General features: G+C 33.7%; 1 protein-coding gene across 36 annotated transcripts in view; it reads left to right on the top strand.

The window, feature by feature from the left end:
* LOC135844663 (UDP-glycosyltransferase UGT5-like) overlaps positions 1 to 15,705 on the top strand; it is a 448,533-nt gene that overhangs the window by 260,163 nt on the left and 172,665 nt on the right. Inside the window, exon 1 of one of the 36 annotated variants that reach the window (XM_065362933.1) lies at positions 310 to 1,230. The exons of 31 other annotated variants lie outside the window; for them this stretch is intronic. In XM_065362933.1, coding sequence (XP_065219005.1) covers positions 394 to 1,230 — 837 coding nt within the window. In that variant the 5' untranslated portion in view covers positions 310 to 393. Of the gene's footprint in view, positions 1 to 309; positions 1,231 to 1,778; positions 2,719 to 4,585; positions 5,438 to 8,095; positions 8,924 to 12,655; positions 13,490 to 15,705 lie in introns of those variants that run through there. 4 more of the 36 variants (XM_065362937.1, XM_065362935.1, XM_065362970.1 and 1 more) reach the window with 4 other exon arrangements.

Here is a 15,705-nt window from a genome sequence, read left to right as displayed (position 1 = left end):
GTGCAATAGATCCTTATGCGGGCCCCCTGACTAAAACTAAAAATTGTATAAAAAGGTACATAATATGTGCGTACTTTGGATTATTTTAGAATGGTTGAATTCAAAATGACTGTTTCAAGTAAAATAAGTATGATACAGCATTTGATTCCAAGCTTGTAATTATCTGAGACTCACTCGTCTAATCATTAATCTGCACGATGGTATACCAGGTCGACTAATATGTACGTGTTTACAGTATTTATCTACCTACATTCATAGTACATACATACTTACATAAATATCGCTTCACCTTCATCGTGTAAATTCAGTTGCTTCAGTGATTGTGATAAGGTTAGACAGTGTGTAGTTCTTCGTTTAGTGCGATTACGAGAATTAATTTTGTAATTCGCCAACATGATGATCAATCGCAGTGTAATAACGTTTTTGGTGATTTTTTTCGCCTTCTCGGGTTACTTCGACGTTTGTTCGAGTTATAAAATATTAGCAGTATTACCATTTCCATTGAAGAGTCATCATGCTTTAGCTGATCCTTTACTAATGAGATTATCCGAACTAGGACACGAAGTCACAGTTTATACTCCATTTCCAAAGAAGGAAAAAATACCCAATCGTAAGGAGATAGACATTGGACACTGTTTTGTGGCTCCCAGTATGGTGAATTCTATGGATACGTCGGCTTCCTTCGGTTCCAGTTCATTTATTAAACTTTACGGGATTTTTTTCATAAATATTTTGGACACGTTTGATCAATGCAAGCCTCTCTTAGACTTACTCAACTCGACTGAAAAATTTGATCTATTTTTCACTGAATCGTTCATGAATGATTTTATGTTGATGTACGCGTGGAAGTTCAACGTGCCTTCAATAATTTACCTACCAAACGTGATGTTACCGTGGTTATCAAGCAGAATGGGTAACCCTGATAATCCGTCCTACATTCCGAATATAATATCTGGATATTTGGGAGAAATGAATTTCTTTCAGAGGACTGAAAATACCATATTGTACATCCTGTCTTTGGGTCTCTACAATTACATGACGTCCAGAAATGACGACATCATAATCCATAAGCATCTCGGCGAGTCAGCACCACCTGTTGAAGAACACATTCGTAATATTAGTTTATTATTTTTAGGCACTAATTCGGTTATACATGCTCCAATACCTTTGGTGCCAGGAGTCGTGGATATTGGAGGAATACACATTAAACCTTCCAAACGTGTACCTGAGGTTAGATTTGCATTTATTATAAATATTAAATTGTGTTTTTGTTTGAATTCGTCAACAAAAGTAGGATGGTCTTTGACGTTTGGGTCTATTTTTTTCACTTTTTTGATTCTATGTATTTCTTTTTGAAGTGCGACAGAGTGGGTATGAGTTCTCAAGTTTATAAAATAATGGCCTGATCCTTTGATCGTTTTCATCATTTACACAATTTTTCATCTAGAATCTAATCTATGCAATTTTGTGAGAGGAAGGCTCCTTCTTCTTCCTCTCATTTCTATTTATTTCAACTCCATATAAACTAAAAATAATCTCCACCGTGTTTTGTAGTCTACAAAGTTTCGCCAATTAAAATAAGTAGGTAGGTAGGTAGATAGGTATGTGCGCACTTTGGATTGTTGAATGGTTGAATTAAAAATGATTGTCTTAAGTAAAATATGATAATACTCGTAGCATTTGGTTCCAAGGTTGTAATTATCTGAGACACGTCTTATCATTAATATACGAATTCATAGAACATTTCCTCATCTATCATCATTTATGTATTCAGTTGCTTGAATGATTGTGATACAGTTAGACAGTGCGTGGTTCTTTTCTTACCCTGATTAAGTACATAATTATACTTTGTGCGATTTCGAGTCAAATTTGAAAATCTTGAACATGATGATCAATCGTAGCGTGATAACGTTTATAGTGATTTTTTTCGCTTTCTCGAGTTACTTCAACGTTTGCTCAAGTTATAAAATATTAGCAGTACTACCATTTCCATCGAAGAGTCATTATGCCATAGCTGATCCTTTATTGATGAGATTATCTGAACTAGGACATGAAGTCACCGTTTATACTCCATTTCCCAAGAAGGAAAATATACCAAATCGCAAGGAGATAGACATTGGTCACTGTTTTTCTGCCCCTAGTATTGTGAACTCTATGGATGCATCGGCTTCTTTAGGTTCTAGTTCATTTTTGAAACTTTATGTGATATTTTCCGTGGATTTGTTGAGTACATTTGACCAATGCGAGCCTCTCTTGGAATTACTCAACTCCGAAGAAAAATTTGATGTATTTTTGACCGAATCATTCATCAATGATTTTATGTTGTTATATGCGTGGAAGTTCAATGTACCTACAATCACTTACGTACCGAACGTGATGTTACCTTGGTTATCGAACAGAATGGGTAATCCGGATAACCCGTCCTATGTTCCGAATATAATATCTGGATTCTTGGGAGAAATGAATTTCATTCAGAGGACTGAAAATACCATTTTGTATATACTGTCTTTGGTCTGTCACAAGCACATAACGTCCAGAAATGACGACATCATGATCCGTAAGCACCTTCAGGCGGCCCCATCTATCGAAGAACACATTCGTAATATTAGTTTATTGTTTGTGAGCACCAATTCGGCGATAAATTCTCCAATACCTTTGGTCCCAGGAGTCGTGGATATTGGTGGAATACACATTAAACCATCCAAGCCCATACCTGAGGTTAGATTGCATTTTATAAAAATTAAATTGTATTTTATTTGAATTCGTCAAAAAAAGTAGAATGGTGTTTGAGGCTTGGACCTAATTTTTTCACTTTTTTGGTTCTATTTCTCTTTAAAGTTCGACAGATTGGGCATTAGTTCAATAGTTTCTAAAATTAATGGTCTGATTTTTTAAAATCATTTATACACTATTTTTCACCCGGAATTTAATCTATGTGCCAACTAAATATAGGGTCATTCCACGTCAATTCGTCAAAGAAGTGGTATAGGGAGGAATCGGCAATCTTTTTGAAATTTTTCTGTGGAAAGACCTTCTGAAGGGATGACCAATGGCGCAAATCGCAGCTCTCTAGCCATTTTTTAAAGGCTGCTAGGGGGTGTCAAAGTTTTCAATTAACATAAGATATCATCCATTTCAGCAGTGGATTACTCGATAACCGCGATACCTACCAAAATGGAACTTTTCCCAATAGTTCGGGGTTTTGAAAGGCTTTTTGGTGATGTCATAAAAATCAGTGTTGCCATTTTTTTTCGTACGAAAAATTAGCTCGAAAAGTTTCGTAACGTAGTTTTCATATAGTTCCGACTCTGAAAAATTCTGAAAAAAATATATTATTTGCAACTTTTCATGCTGAACAACATAATAAAAAATTAGGATTGAAAATAAAGCCCCTTCACTCGATGAAATAAACTCATCACAATGAAATCAAAATTCGAAAAATTAAATTTTCAATTCCAAACATCAAAAAAAGTTTAAATCTATTCAGTTGTCTTTTTTTGGCCACTTTCTGACGTATTTCACGAAAAAGTTGATAAAAATCACACTCATAGCAAAAAAATTGAAATTCGTCTATTTTTTCGAATTTTGGTTTTTTGTGATGAGTTTATTTCATTGAGTGAAGGGTGTTTTCCAACTTTTTCAACGGATACATAAGAATAGGGGTCAAATGAGTTAACTTCACCAGTCAAAACTTTTTTTCATGTTTCAAATCAAAAAATCGCATTTTTTCGCAAACTTTCAATTTTTTTAAATCGACTTTCCTACATAAGGCCATCTCAATTTTTTAATATGTTGTTCAGCATGAAAAGTTGTCCATAATATATTTTTTTCAGAATTTTTGAGAGTCGAAACGGTATGAAAACTACGTTTTAAAACTTCCCGAGCTAATTTTTCGTACGAAAAAAAGTGGCAACACGGATTTTTATGATATCACCAAAAAGCCTTTCAAAACCCCTAACTATTGGAAAAAGTTTCATTTTGGTAGGTATCGCGGTTATCGAGTTATCCACTGCTGAAATGGATGATATTTCAAGTTCACTGAAAAATTTGACACCCCCTAGCAGCTTTTAAAAAAGGGCTAGAGAGCTGCGATTTGCGCCATTGGTCATCCCTTCGGAAGGTCTTTCTACAGGAAAAATCTCAAAAAAATCGTCAACCCCCCTCACCACTTCTTGGTCGAATTGACGTGGAATGACCCTATAATCTGCATTATGTTTTGTAGTCTACCTTTAAATGTGTGAAGTTTCGTCAATTAAAATGAGTAGGTAGATAGGTATGTGCTCATTTTGGATTGTTGAATGGTTGAATTAAAAATTCTTGTTCTTAGTAAAATGTGATACAGCATACAGCATTTGATTCCAAGGTTGTAATTATCTAAGATATATCTTATCATTAATATGCGCAATACCAGGTCGACTACAATGATTCTGCCATGTACTTACGGTGTTTATCTAAATTCATAGTACAATCAATGTATACTTATTCAGTTGCTTGAGTGATTGTAATACCAACAGTTAGACATTGCGTGGTTCTTCATAAAGCTTGATTATACCTCCTTTGTCCTTTGTGCGATTACGAGTCAAGTTTGAAATTAGTAAACATGATGATCTATTCTAGTGTAATAACGTTAACGGTGATTTTTTTCGGCTTCTCTGGTCATTTCGACATTTGCTCGAGTTATAAAATATTAGCAGTACTACCATTTCCATCGAAGAGTCATTATGCCATAGCTGATCCTTTATTAATGAGATTATCCGAACTAGGACATGAAGTCACCGTGTATACTCCATATCCCAAGAAGGAAAAGATACCCAATCGTAAGGAGTTTGATATTGGACACTGTTTTGTTGCCCCTGCTGCTGTGAATTCTATGGATACGTCGGCTTCCTTAGGTTCTAGTTCATTTTTAAAACTTTACGTCACGTTTTCCTCGAATATATTGGGCAGAACATTTGGCCAATGCGAGCCTCTCTTGGAATTACTCAAATCGACTGAAAAATTTGATGTACTTTTGACTGAAACATTCATGAATGATTTTATGTTGATGTACGCGTGGAAGTTCAACGTACCTGTAATCACTTACATACCAAACGTGATGTTACCTTGGTTATCGAACAGAATGGGTAATCCTGATAATCCGTCCTACGTTCCGAATATTATATCTGGATTCTTGGGAGAAATGAATTTCTTTCAGAGGACTGAAAATACCATATTGTATATCCTGTCTTTGATCTGTCACAAGTACATAACGTCCAGAAATGACGACATCATGATACGTAAGCATCTCGAGTTGGCACCATCTATCGAAGAACACATTCGTAATATTAGTTTATTATTCGTGAGCATGAATTCGGCGATAAATGCTCCAATACCTTTGGTACCAGGAGTCGTGGATATTGGTGGAATACATATCAAGTCGTCCAAGCCTATACCTGAGGTTAGATCATGTTTATATTTTGAGAAAATGTGAATTTTTAAAACAATTTTATGAGATTTTCTAAAGCTTGAATTTTGTTGGCTTGACGCATAGTGAATTTTGATGCAAAAAATGCTGATTATTCGGTAAAGTGCACTATTTTTGAATTTAATAGAGGTTGACATTATTAGTTATTGAAATTTCAATGCACCCTTGAAACATTTATTCACCCCACAATGCCCTTAATTTTACGAATAGACCATTCATTGAGAGAACTCTTTTGTCTGTCTTGAAAAGTTGGGAGTCTGGGTTAATATTTTTAACTGTGAGCTTATCAGATGTAAAATTAAATTACTTAATAATGGTAGAAGCTGAGAAGAATCTTTTCAATGTGAAGCTCAAAGATGGCTGTAACTTTGAGTTTTTCGATTAATATCCTACTGTGGTGGAGTTTTTGAAAAATTCACTGTGATATCCCACATTTTCCAATTCCAACTCGCAACTCTAAATTCACAATTTGCCAACTTTTCGAAAGTTTGAATTTCGCAAAAATGGAAAATACCTACATACAAAAAAAAAATCTTTACCAGCTTCGCGCGATCTGGCAGATACACATTTTTTCTCTCTAATTGAGTAGTAATAATCATTTTTGAAGAACAAGATTTCATTTTTTTCCAGAAATGTTATCCCTTCCTCTTTTTCAAATTAGAATAAAAATGATGAAAAAACTAAATGATGGAGGTATTATTGACCCCCACCCCCCTTCCCTCTAAAAATAGTAATATTGGAAAACGTTGAAAAAGTGAAAAATTCGCATGTGTGATTTTGACCACTACCTTGTCCCCCCCCCAAAAAAATAAATAAATGAGTGTAACGTACTTGCAAGTAGTGAAAAGTTTACCTCTTCAAGGAAAGTTTTAAATCATGGATATATTTTTTACTCAAGAGAACTCAGTATGATGAAATCCAAATAAACAGACAAGTCTGGCTTAATACATATTAAAATGCTAGACTACTTTTGAATTTTTTTCTTGGTAATTTCTGCAAATTTGGTTATTATTTTTTTTCAAGTTCGCAAGAGATAACCTTGATATCTGAAAATTTACTTCAATATAGGTAGAAATTTTAAGAATTGACAATTTTTTCAGCTTTTCAAAGAATCTGAAGTGGGTAATGTTAAAAATTCATAGCAATTTTTTCCGCATAAGTCTGGGAGAAGATTTTAAAAACAAATTGTCAGAAATTGTTCCTTGCTTTCAGTGTCTTTGAAAGTCTGACAAAATGTCAAGAGTTTACCAATTTAAAAAAAAAAAAGTTTCTGAAAGTCTGACAAAAGCACATAGCATTAAAAAAATTTCATAATTTTTTTTACCAAGTTTATAAAATTCAAACATATTTTAATTAACTCATTGCTTTTTCAAAATTGATGAAACTTCGCTTTCAATATTGGTTAATCAAAATTCAAATTTTTTTCCGAGTTTTTGGAGATCTGACATTATAATTATGTATTGTGTCAGAAAGTCAACTAATTTTTTTCAAAGTTTTAAAAGGTCAGCGTCACGCAAATTTCGGAAAGACCCCCCCCCCCCCCCACAAAAACATATCCATGTCATTGTCAATGGAGTTATGCATTATAAGTTTTCTATAGTTTTCTACATTTCATCATTTTTTTTACATTTTAATGGGAAGTGAAGAATTTCTTTCCTTTGCCCCGAAATTGGAGGAAGGGGTGGACCATGTAATAAGGTTTTGAAAAGTTGTTTCGTTTTCTACTATTTTTAGACGCCTGCATGCGAAATTTCTGAACTACATAATCGACAGCAGCTCTTTTTTGGGCTATGCCATTACCAAAAAAACATACATTTTTGAGTTTTTAAAGATGCTCACCTGAAGAGAAAATTTGAAAAAATGGTACTCATCTAAACGTAGGTATTTTTAGAAGGAAAAAAATGTGTGTGCCGGAATTAGGTTTTGAGATATGGATGTTTCAAATGTTTTTTTGGTCAATATCTTCCGGGGGGGGTAAGGGGTGGCAAACATTCTTGAAAAAATTCACGTGGCTAGACTCGTGTCTATTCTATAAATTTTGGGTGGAATAATATTTTTTCTTTCAATAGGTACTCAATGAAGTATGATTTTTCCACCGAAAAAAAGTTTTTTTTGTCATCGTGAGCATGCTGAATGGAGGGGGGGGAGGAATTTTCAACTCCAACATTTTTTAAAATTTTGTGTACGGTACCGTCATTTTCCAGAATTCTGGTTGACTTATGCAGCTTATTTCGGTTTGGTTTTCAAAATTGAAATAATTCCCAAAAAAAAAACTGATAACAGATTTTTTACGCGAATTGTTTTTTTAAAATTCAAAATCCTCATTAAATACGTAATTTTTAGGGAGTGATATAACAAACTATTCAAAGTTTGTTCTGATTTCGTTAATATTGTTTCATCATTTTTCTACATTCTAGAAGATAAAGAGTTCGCCATGAGATAATATCGTCATTTATTTTTAAAAACTCATGGTCAATCATCTTCGCATTACAATACATAAAATACCTATCTACATAGTACATACTTAGTTGCATTAGTGATCGCAATACGTACTGACGCGGCGGTGAATGTTTCTTGATGTAAATGAATGAAACTGGTTTATGCGAATACGTGTTTTGTTTAAGATACATTTAATTCGATTTCGCGATGACGTTAATTGCAATTTTTTTCGTCCTCACGAGTTACTTTAACGTTTGCTTCAGTTATAAAGTATTGGCCATATTTCCATTTCCATCGAAAAGTCATTACGCCATTGCTGATCCTTTACTGGTGAGATTAGCCGAACTCGGAAATGAAGTCACGGTTTACAGTCTGTATCCGAAAAAAGCAAATATACCGAATTACAAGGACATTGATATTGGAGATTGTTTCAGTTTCCCGAAGTCTATAGTAACCGTGGATGCATGCGCGTCTATGGGATCCAGTTTATTTTTACAAATTCAAGCAACGTTTTTCTCCGATATCTTTGATAGAGTTGATCAATGCGATCCCCTTTTGAAATTACTCAACTCGACTGAAAAATACGATGTGTTTTTTACGGAATCGTTCATGAATGATGTCATGTTGATGTACGCGTGGAAATTCAAAATACCTGCGATCACAGTTACGCCGAATGTAATGCTAACCTGGTTATCGAACAGGATGGGTAATCCTGATAATCCTGCTTACGTACCTAATTTACTATCTGAACACTCCAAAGAAATGAAGTTCTTTGAGAGGACTCACAATACTATGTTGTATATCGTGTATTTGTTCTTCTATAAGTACACGACGACTAGAAAGGACGATGCCAAGATTCATAAACTTCTGGAGTCGGCACCACCTATTGAAGAACTTATTCGTAATGTTAGTTTATTATTTGTGAGCACTAATTTGGCAATCAATGCTCCGATACCTTTGGTGCCTGGAGTCGTGGATATTGGTGGAATACACATCCAACCGTCTAAACCAGTACCTGAGGTTAGAGGATATTTATTTAATTGTCTGCTGTAGAAATTATCATTTTAAAAAAAAATTTTAATCGAGCTGTGTTTCCCTATGGACTTTTAACCGAATGGTCTTTCCAATTTCGATCGAGTTGCATCGCAAGCATTTCAATTTTCATGCTGTACGTATTCAAAAATCTCTGAAATTAGTTGGTTTGAATTTCAAAGATGAACGAGGCCAACTCATGACGTCATGACTTTTGAAATTGTTCGACAATAATGGTATGGAAATCGAGAATTTCTCGTATCAGCATAACTCTACACCTTTGAAAAACTGGGCTAGGCAAACATACATACTTGAGCGCAGGATGGGCTGCCTAATGCCTACTCACCCGTTCAAAGGAGGGCCATTCGTTACAGGACACCCTGTATCATTTTACAAAGATTCCTGCTGTTAACTGATAACTTGTCAATATCTCATCATCCTATTTTGAAAATCCAAATCCTGTGAGGAATTTTTGATACGCTTACTTACTCGAATATAAGTGGTTTCTGCAATATTTTGAAGGGAATTTTGCAAGGAAGATGTATAACCTATCTACAAAAACTACAAAAATTAAAATAAGTTTCTGGGTTTCTACTGTATCAAAATACTCAACCAACAACCAGGCAACACTTCAAATTCTGAGTTTGATTTTTGATTTTTCGTGAATTTTCAAAAGTTCAAAATTGGCTCAGCGACCCCTTATCAAGTTGAGATGGAAAACTGAAATTTGATCATCTTTTTCCGAATCTGTTGGTGATGGGGAATTTTTTGTTCAGTTTTAAAATCGATTTTCATACTTAGGTATTACAATATTTACATTATAATTATGGATCTTCGATCCTAATTTTACATGAATTTCTGGATGTTTTAGCACGAGAAAGGGATGAAATGACTTTCTACAACATTATTTTTCATTACTGCGAACGAAATCTTTTTACATTTATGTTTAGTCGATTTTATTATGTTTTAAAATGAATTTCAAACGATTCAACGAGAAATTTTGAACTTTGAGTTCTTTTAAATGTGTGAGCAGGTAAACCAAATGTAGAGTAATTGTCATATTGTAGGTAATTTTGTAAAAATTTGACCTATTTAGATAAGTTGGTCGGCTTTTTGGAGTATTTTTGGCGGATTTTATTCTTTCTTGACTTGAGTGTTTAATTCTTCTTAATTTTATCATTGTCAGACAAGTGTTGAAAATTTATGATAACATTATGACCAATTTCTAATACGTATACTTGGGGAGTAAGTTTAGTATCTGATTTTGATATTCTTTTGGTACAAAGTTTCTGGTGACTTTTTTTACACATGAAGAGTGATATTCCAAAACTCGCTTTGTCCATTTTTATCAAAGTTGGGTTTTCAGTGGTACTTGGTAGATGAAGTATTAACTCACATTCCTACATCATCAACTTACCAAAATGAGGTGTTAAATTCACCTAAATAGCCAATTCACTAAAAAATTTTAAAAAAATGACGTTCTAAAACGCGTTTTGTCCATTTTTATTGAAATTTTTTTCAGCAGTATTTAGTGGATGAAATGTATACCTACACTCCTACATCATAAATCCACCCAAATAAGGTGCTAAACTCGCCTAAAAAGCCAATTTACCCGTTTAAAGGGAAACTGTTTTTCCTCTCTCCTGAAAAGTTGTGAAAATGGACAAAGCGAGTTTTGGAATATCACTCTTCTATGTAAATCATTGGTCTGAAATTTTCTTCAACCGTTGGTAATCTTTGGTAAATTAGTAATTTTTGGTGAGATTCAAAGTTAGTAAAGTTTGGTAAATTTGAAATTGCTCGTATTTTCGGTAAATTATTAGCACAGTAAATTACAGGAAGTTTTTGGTAAATTACTGGTAACTTTTGTTAAATTACTGATAACTTTCGGTAAATCACTGATAATTTCTGGTAGATCACCAGTAATTCTTGGTAAATTACGGGTAATTTTTGGTAACGTACCGGAAATTATTGGTAAATTACTGGTAATTTCTGGTAATTAGTGGTAATTTTGGTAAATTACAGGTAATTTCTGTTTCTGGTAAATTACTGATGATAATTTCTGCCTGGTAAATTTCTAGTAATTTCTGGTAAATTACAGGTAATTTCTGTTAAATTACAGGTAATTTTTGGTAAATTACAGGTAATTTCTGGTAAATTACAGGTAATTTCTGGTAAATTACAGGTAATATCTGGTAAATTACAGATAATTTCTGGTAAATTACCTGTAATTTTTGGTAACCTGCCGGGAATTATTGGTAAATTACTGGTAATTTCTGGTAATTAGTGGTAATTTTGGTATATTACAGGTAATTTCTGTTTCTGGTAAATTACTGATAATTTCTGCCTGGTAAATTTCTAGTCATTTCTGGTAAATTACAGGTAATTTTTGGTAAATTACAGGTAATTTTTGGTAAATTACAGGTAATTTCTGGTAAATTACAGGTAATTTTTGGTAAATTACAGGTAATTTCTGGTAAATTACAGGTAATTTCTGGTGAATTACTGGTAGTTTCTGGTAAATTACTGGTAGTTTCTGTTAAATTACTAGAAATTTTTGGTAAACTATCGGTAATTTTTGGTCAACTCCTGGTAATTTTTGGTTAATTACTGTTAATTTTAGTACTTGGTAAAATACTAATGATTTTGGAAAAATGTCTGAAAAATGACCAGTAAATTTCAGTCAATCACCGGTAATTTTTGTTGAATTACTGGGTCGTTTTTGGTCATCTAATGGTTATTTTTGGTAAATTACTGCCAATTGTTGGTATATTACCTTGTAAATTTTGAGAAATATATTGTAATTAATGGAAAATTACTGGTATTTTCTGGAAAATTTTTGAGATCAAAATGTTTGTTGAATTAAAAATCGTTTTCAATGAATAATCAAGCATTCTACGATCAACATGGCTGGAAATAAATTTGTAGAGCGTAAAATTTTCCAACAAGTTCGATAAAAATTTTCTCTTTCAAGCTGAGTTTTCGAGCTACATATTCAGCTTTCATCTTCTGCTTTCTATGCCTCGAAAAATTAACTTTCTGCTGTAAAATATTATTGGACTCTATTGATAGAAAATTTCACGACCTATAATTATGTTTCTATTATTTTTTTCATATGACCCTTCATGGAGGTTCAAACAATAAGGTGTGATGGAAAAACTTAACATTGATTTTTTTTTAAAAATGATTATTCGATTCAATAGTGGATACAAATTTGAAACTGTATGTAACTCGATAGAACTACTCGTAATTTAACAAAGCAAGTGTCTATAGGGATATACAAGTAACACACCAACTCTGAAAAACATGTATTTTCGTTGTTGTATTATAATATAAAATAATGTATTTTGAAGGTCGTAGCGTTAGCGTTTGCTTTTTTTAAATTGCCAATTGTAGTTTAATTGGTGCATGACGCCGTGGCTCTAATGATTCCTAGTATTATTCGGGTATAAATGATTCAAGTTACCGAATAATACGTCATATCAAAACTTTGTAGTAAATGTTGGGATATGTATCTTTGTAAGTTGGTATGAAATAGGTGAATTATGTAATTAAAGAAGCTAAAACAAGTACATACCTACACTACACGTGTGTCGTGTATGCAGTATTTCTACATTGATAAGACCTGGTCATAGGTTGCTGGCCTTATTTTTTTCAAACACATTTCTGATTGATTTACTATCGATGATCAGTATAGCATGAATCGTTGTGCCGCGTTCTCACTCACTTTATATAATGACTCGTTCAAAGCTATCATTCGTGATTTTAATCCAATTGTGGTATTTGAATTCGAGTATCGCTTACAACATTTTGAGTTTTTCATTCATCCCGGTCAAAAGCCACGATTCCGTGTTGACAGCTTTACTAAAAGAGCTCGCTTCGAGAAACCATAACGTAACAGTTTACACAGTGTTCCCGAGTCCAGAACAAATTCCAAACTACGAAGAAGTCGACATCAACGAATGTTTCACCTTTCCGTCAGTTTATCAAAAAATACCCCAAATGAGAAGTTCGCCAAAAATAGAAAGTTTTTTTCGATGGTACCATCACGTTGATCGATTTACCCAACTGGACCGGTGTGTGATTCTCAAGAACCTATTAAAATCCAGCAAAAATTACGATCTGTTTATATTCGAGCCCTTCCATATGAGTTCGCTGCTCTCCATCGCCGAGTATTTCGATATCCCTGTGATTTACGTGTTTCCCAACGTTCTGCTACCTTGGATGGCTTCAAATTTGGGCACTCCTGCTAATCCCAGTTATGTACCTACTATGATTAGTGGATTTGGGCCGAAGATGAGTTTCATCGAGAGGATTCAAAATGTTGGATTGTATGGCACATACATGGTGTTCTATTATGGGTGGCTGTATCCTGTATGTGATGTGATCTCTGGAAAAATTCACGATAGTGGGGTACCCTTGAACGTGTTGGAGTCACGTGTTGCGTTGGTTTTGACAAATACTCATTTTACATTGCAATCGAATGTGCCACTGTCGCCAAATGTGGTGCAAGTGGGTGGTATCAATATAAAAAATGCAACTGCTGTACCAAAGGTTAGAAAATTTAGATTCAATTGCATACGAGTACCTAATTATTAATTTTATAAGTGATTAAAGCTTCAATGTTGGCTCGAAAACTTATTTGAGAATGATTTATAGCATCTGTATGGTAATACCTTGAATTCGCGTTAAACTTGACCATGGACAGTTGTGCATATTTCATGTCTGTATGATCATCTTCCTATGTACTAATATGTAATTAATACAAACGTATATAGAAACTTGTTTAGCCTCATGTGGTGATTTTCTCAACTCGACGATGTACCCAGTTACCCATATCGTGAGCTGGATGCAAAGTAATCATTCGTAGTTGATTTTTGTACCGGTATTCGCGTTCAGTAGGCGATTTAAAATTCGAATTTTAGAATGAAATTCGATTTTCGAGTATTTTTCTTGTGTATGTGCAGTTCCGTGTACGGATCCAATATCCTGGGATTTTTCCCTATACGAATACCTAGTCATTACATGTTCATCAAACCTCTACTCTCCAGGCTGGCTGATCGAGGGCATAATCTCACCGTATACACAGCTTTCCCAGATAAAAACCCGCCGCAAAATTATCTCGAAATTGGTATGGAACACAAAGATTATTTTAATTTACCTTCTGATTTCCGAGGATCAGTCGGGCAGCAAACTTTTACAAGTTTTTCATTTTTACGCATGTTAGAAAATACTATTCCTAAATCATCTCGAGAGTTATTCCAGAATCCGGCGATAAGGAGTTTGCTCAATTCTACGGATGAATTTGATCTCCTGTTGACCGATATCGTTCATTGTAATTGGCATATGGGGTTCGCGTATAAATTCGATGTGCCCATGATAAACGTTTATCCGAATATTCTAATGCCTTGGTTTGCTGATACGATTGGGGTTTCTTCTCATCCGGCTTATGTACCTAATTATATTAGTGGATTTTCTAATAAGATGAATTTTTTCGAGAAATTGCGTAATTTTTACGTCTATATTGTGTGGGTGGTTTTTGGACGGTATTACAGTAGTCCCCGCTTAATGGAATCGGTTTGGGCCGAGGTACTTTTAATTCTATTAACCAGGATATTCTAATAAGCGGTCCAATAAAAAAACACAGAAAAAATTTCGAAATATGTATCCTGTATCTTTGCTTAAGTGTAGCATTTCGTACTACGAAAATCCTACTTGTATTTGGGCTTTTCCCTGGTCATAAATAAGCTTGGACTTCCTTCAGAATAATTTTCTATTTTCATCATTTTCACAAACAAATTTCCAATTTCAACTCTTACTTATTTATTAGAATCGAGTTGGGACCCTGTTTTATTCTACATATATATAAACCAGAGAAAGCTGAAGGATAAAATCACCCAAAATTTCAAATTTCGTTGAAATTTCATTAAGTACTTTTTGATGTTTTTAGGAGTTGATTTCAGTACTTTTTTGGTTGCTTAATAGTTGGGTAAATTTAGTTTTTTAATATGTTTTGAACACTTTTTTGGACAATTTTTATGAAATTTTACAAAAATTTCATCATCTTTATTGCCGATTTTCACTCATTACAAAATACTCTTCATTTTGTGTTTTTATGCGATTTTTAATATGTTTAAACATGTCTTTTTCATCCACTTTTTGTTAAATTTTGTCAAATTTCCATGATTTCCTCCAACTTTTGAAGATTATCAATTCTATTATCCGAACTCGAATGCTCTTTTTCACTACAATAAGCGATAAAATTTACATGTAAGAAGGTGCAAGCGTTCCGTCCCAACTCGTTTCGATTCCATTATCCGAATTATTCTATTAACCGCGACTACATTAAGCGGGGACTACTGTAATTACATAAACAGATCTCTTTGATTCACATAGAGCTGGGAAATCATTTGAGGTGTTTGGCTTTGGTTTTTTAAAAATGGCAAACAATTTCAAATCTTGAGAAAATTTGTCATAGTTTATTGTGAAAATAAAAGAGAAATAAGTTTTTTTTGGAGAGGTTTGTTTCATCAAAGAAAAGCTCAATATTATATTAATCAGACGCGACGATACGTTGACAATGTTGTGATTGTCTAATAGTCTGTATTTTGAAGTGCTTAAGGCTTAATAATTACAAACATGTAATTTGATGATATCTCAAGTACCATTTCAAATGAGCTTATAGCTATCAATTGTGACGCAGCATTTACGTCAGTAAATTGTTCAGTTTCTTGTTCAAAAGATTGATATTTGATTTTGTATACTCCGAA

The sequence above is a fragment of the Planococcus citri genome, chromosome 4 (genome assembly GCF_950023065.1).
Source record: "Planococcus citri chromosome 4, ihPlaCitr1.1, whole genome shotgun sequence".
Classification (NCBI taxonomy): Eukaryota; Metazoa; Arthropoda; class Insecta; order Hemiptera; family Pseudococcidae; genus Planococcus; species Planococcus citri.
Note: the sequence above shows the minus strand (reverse complement) of the source record. Positions and strands in the feature narration are given on the sequence as shown.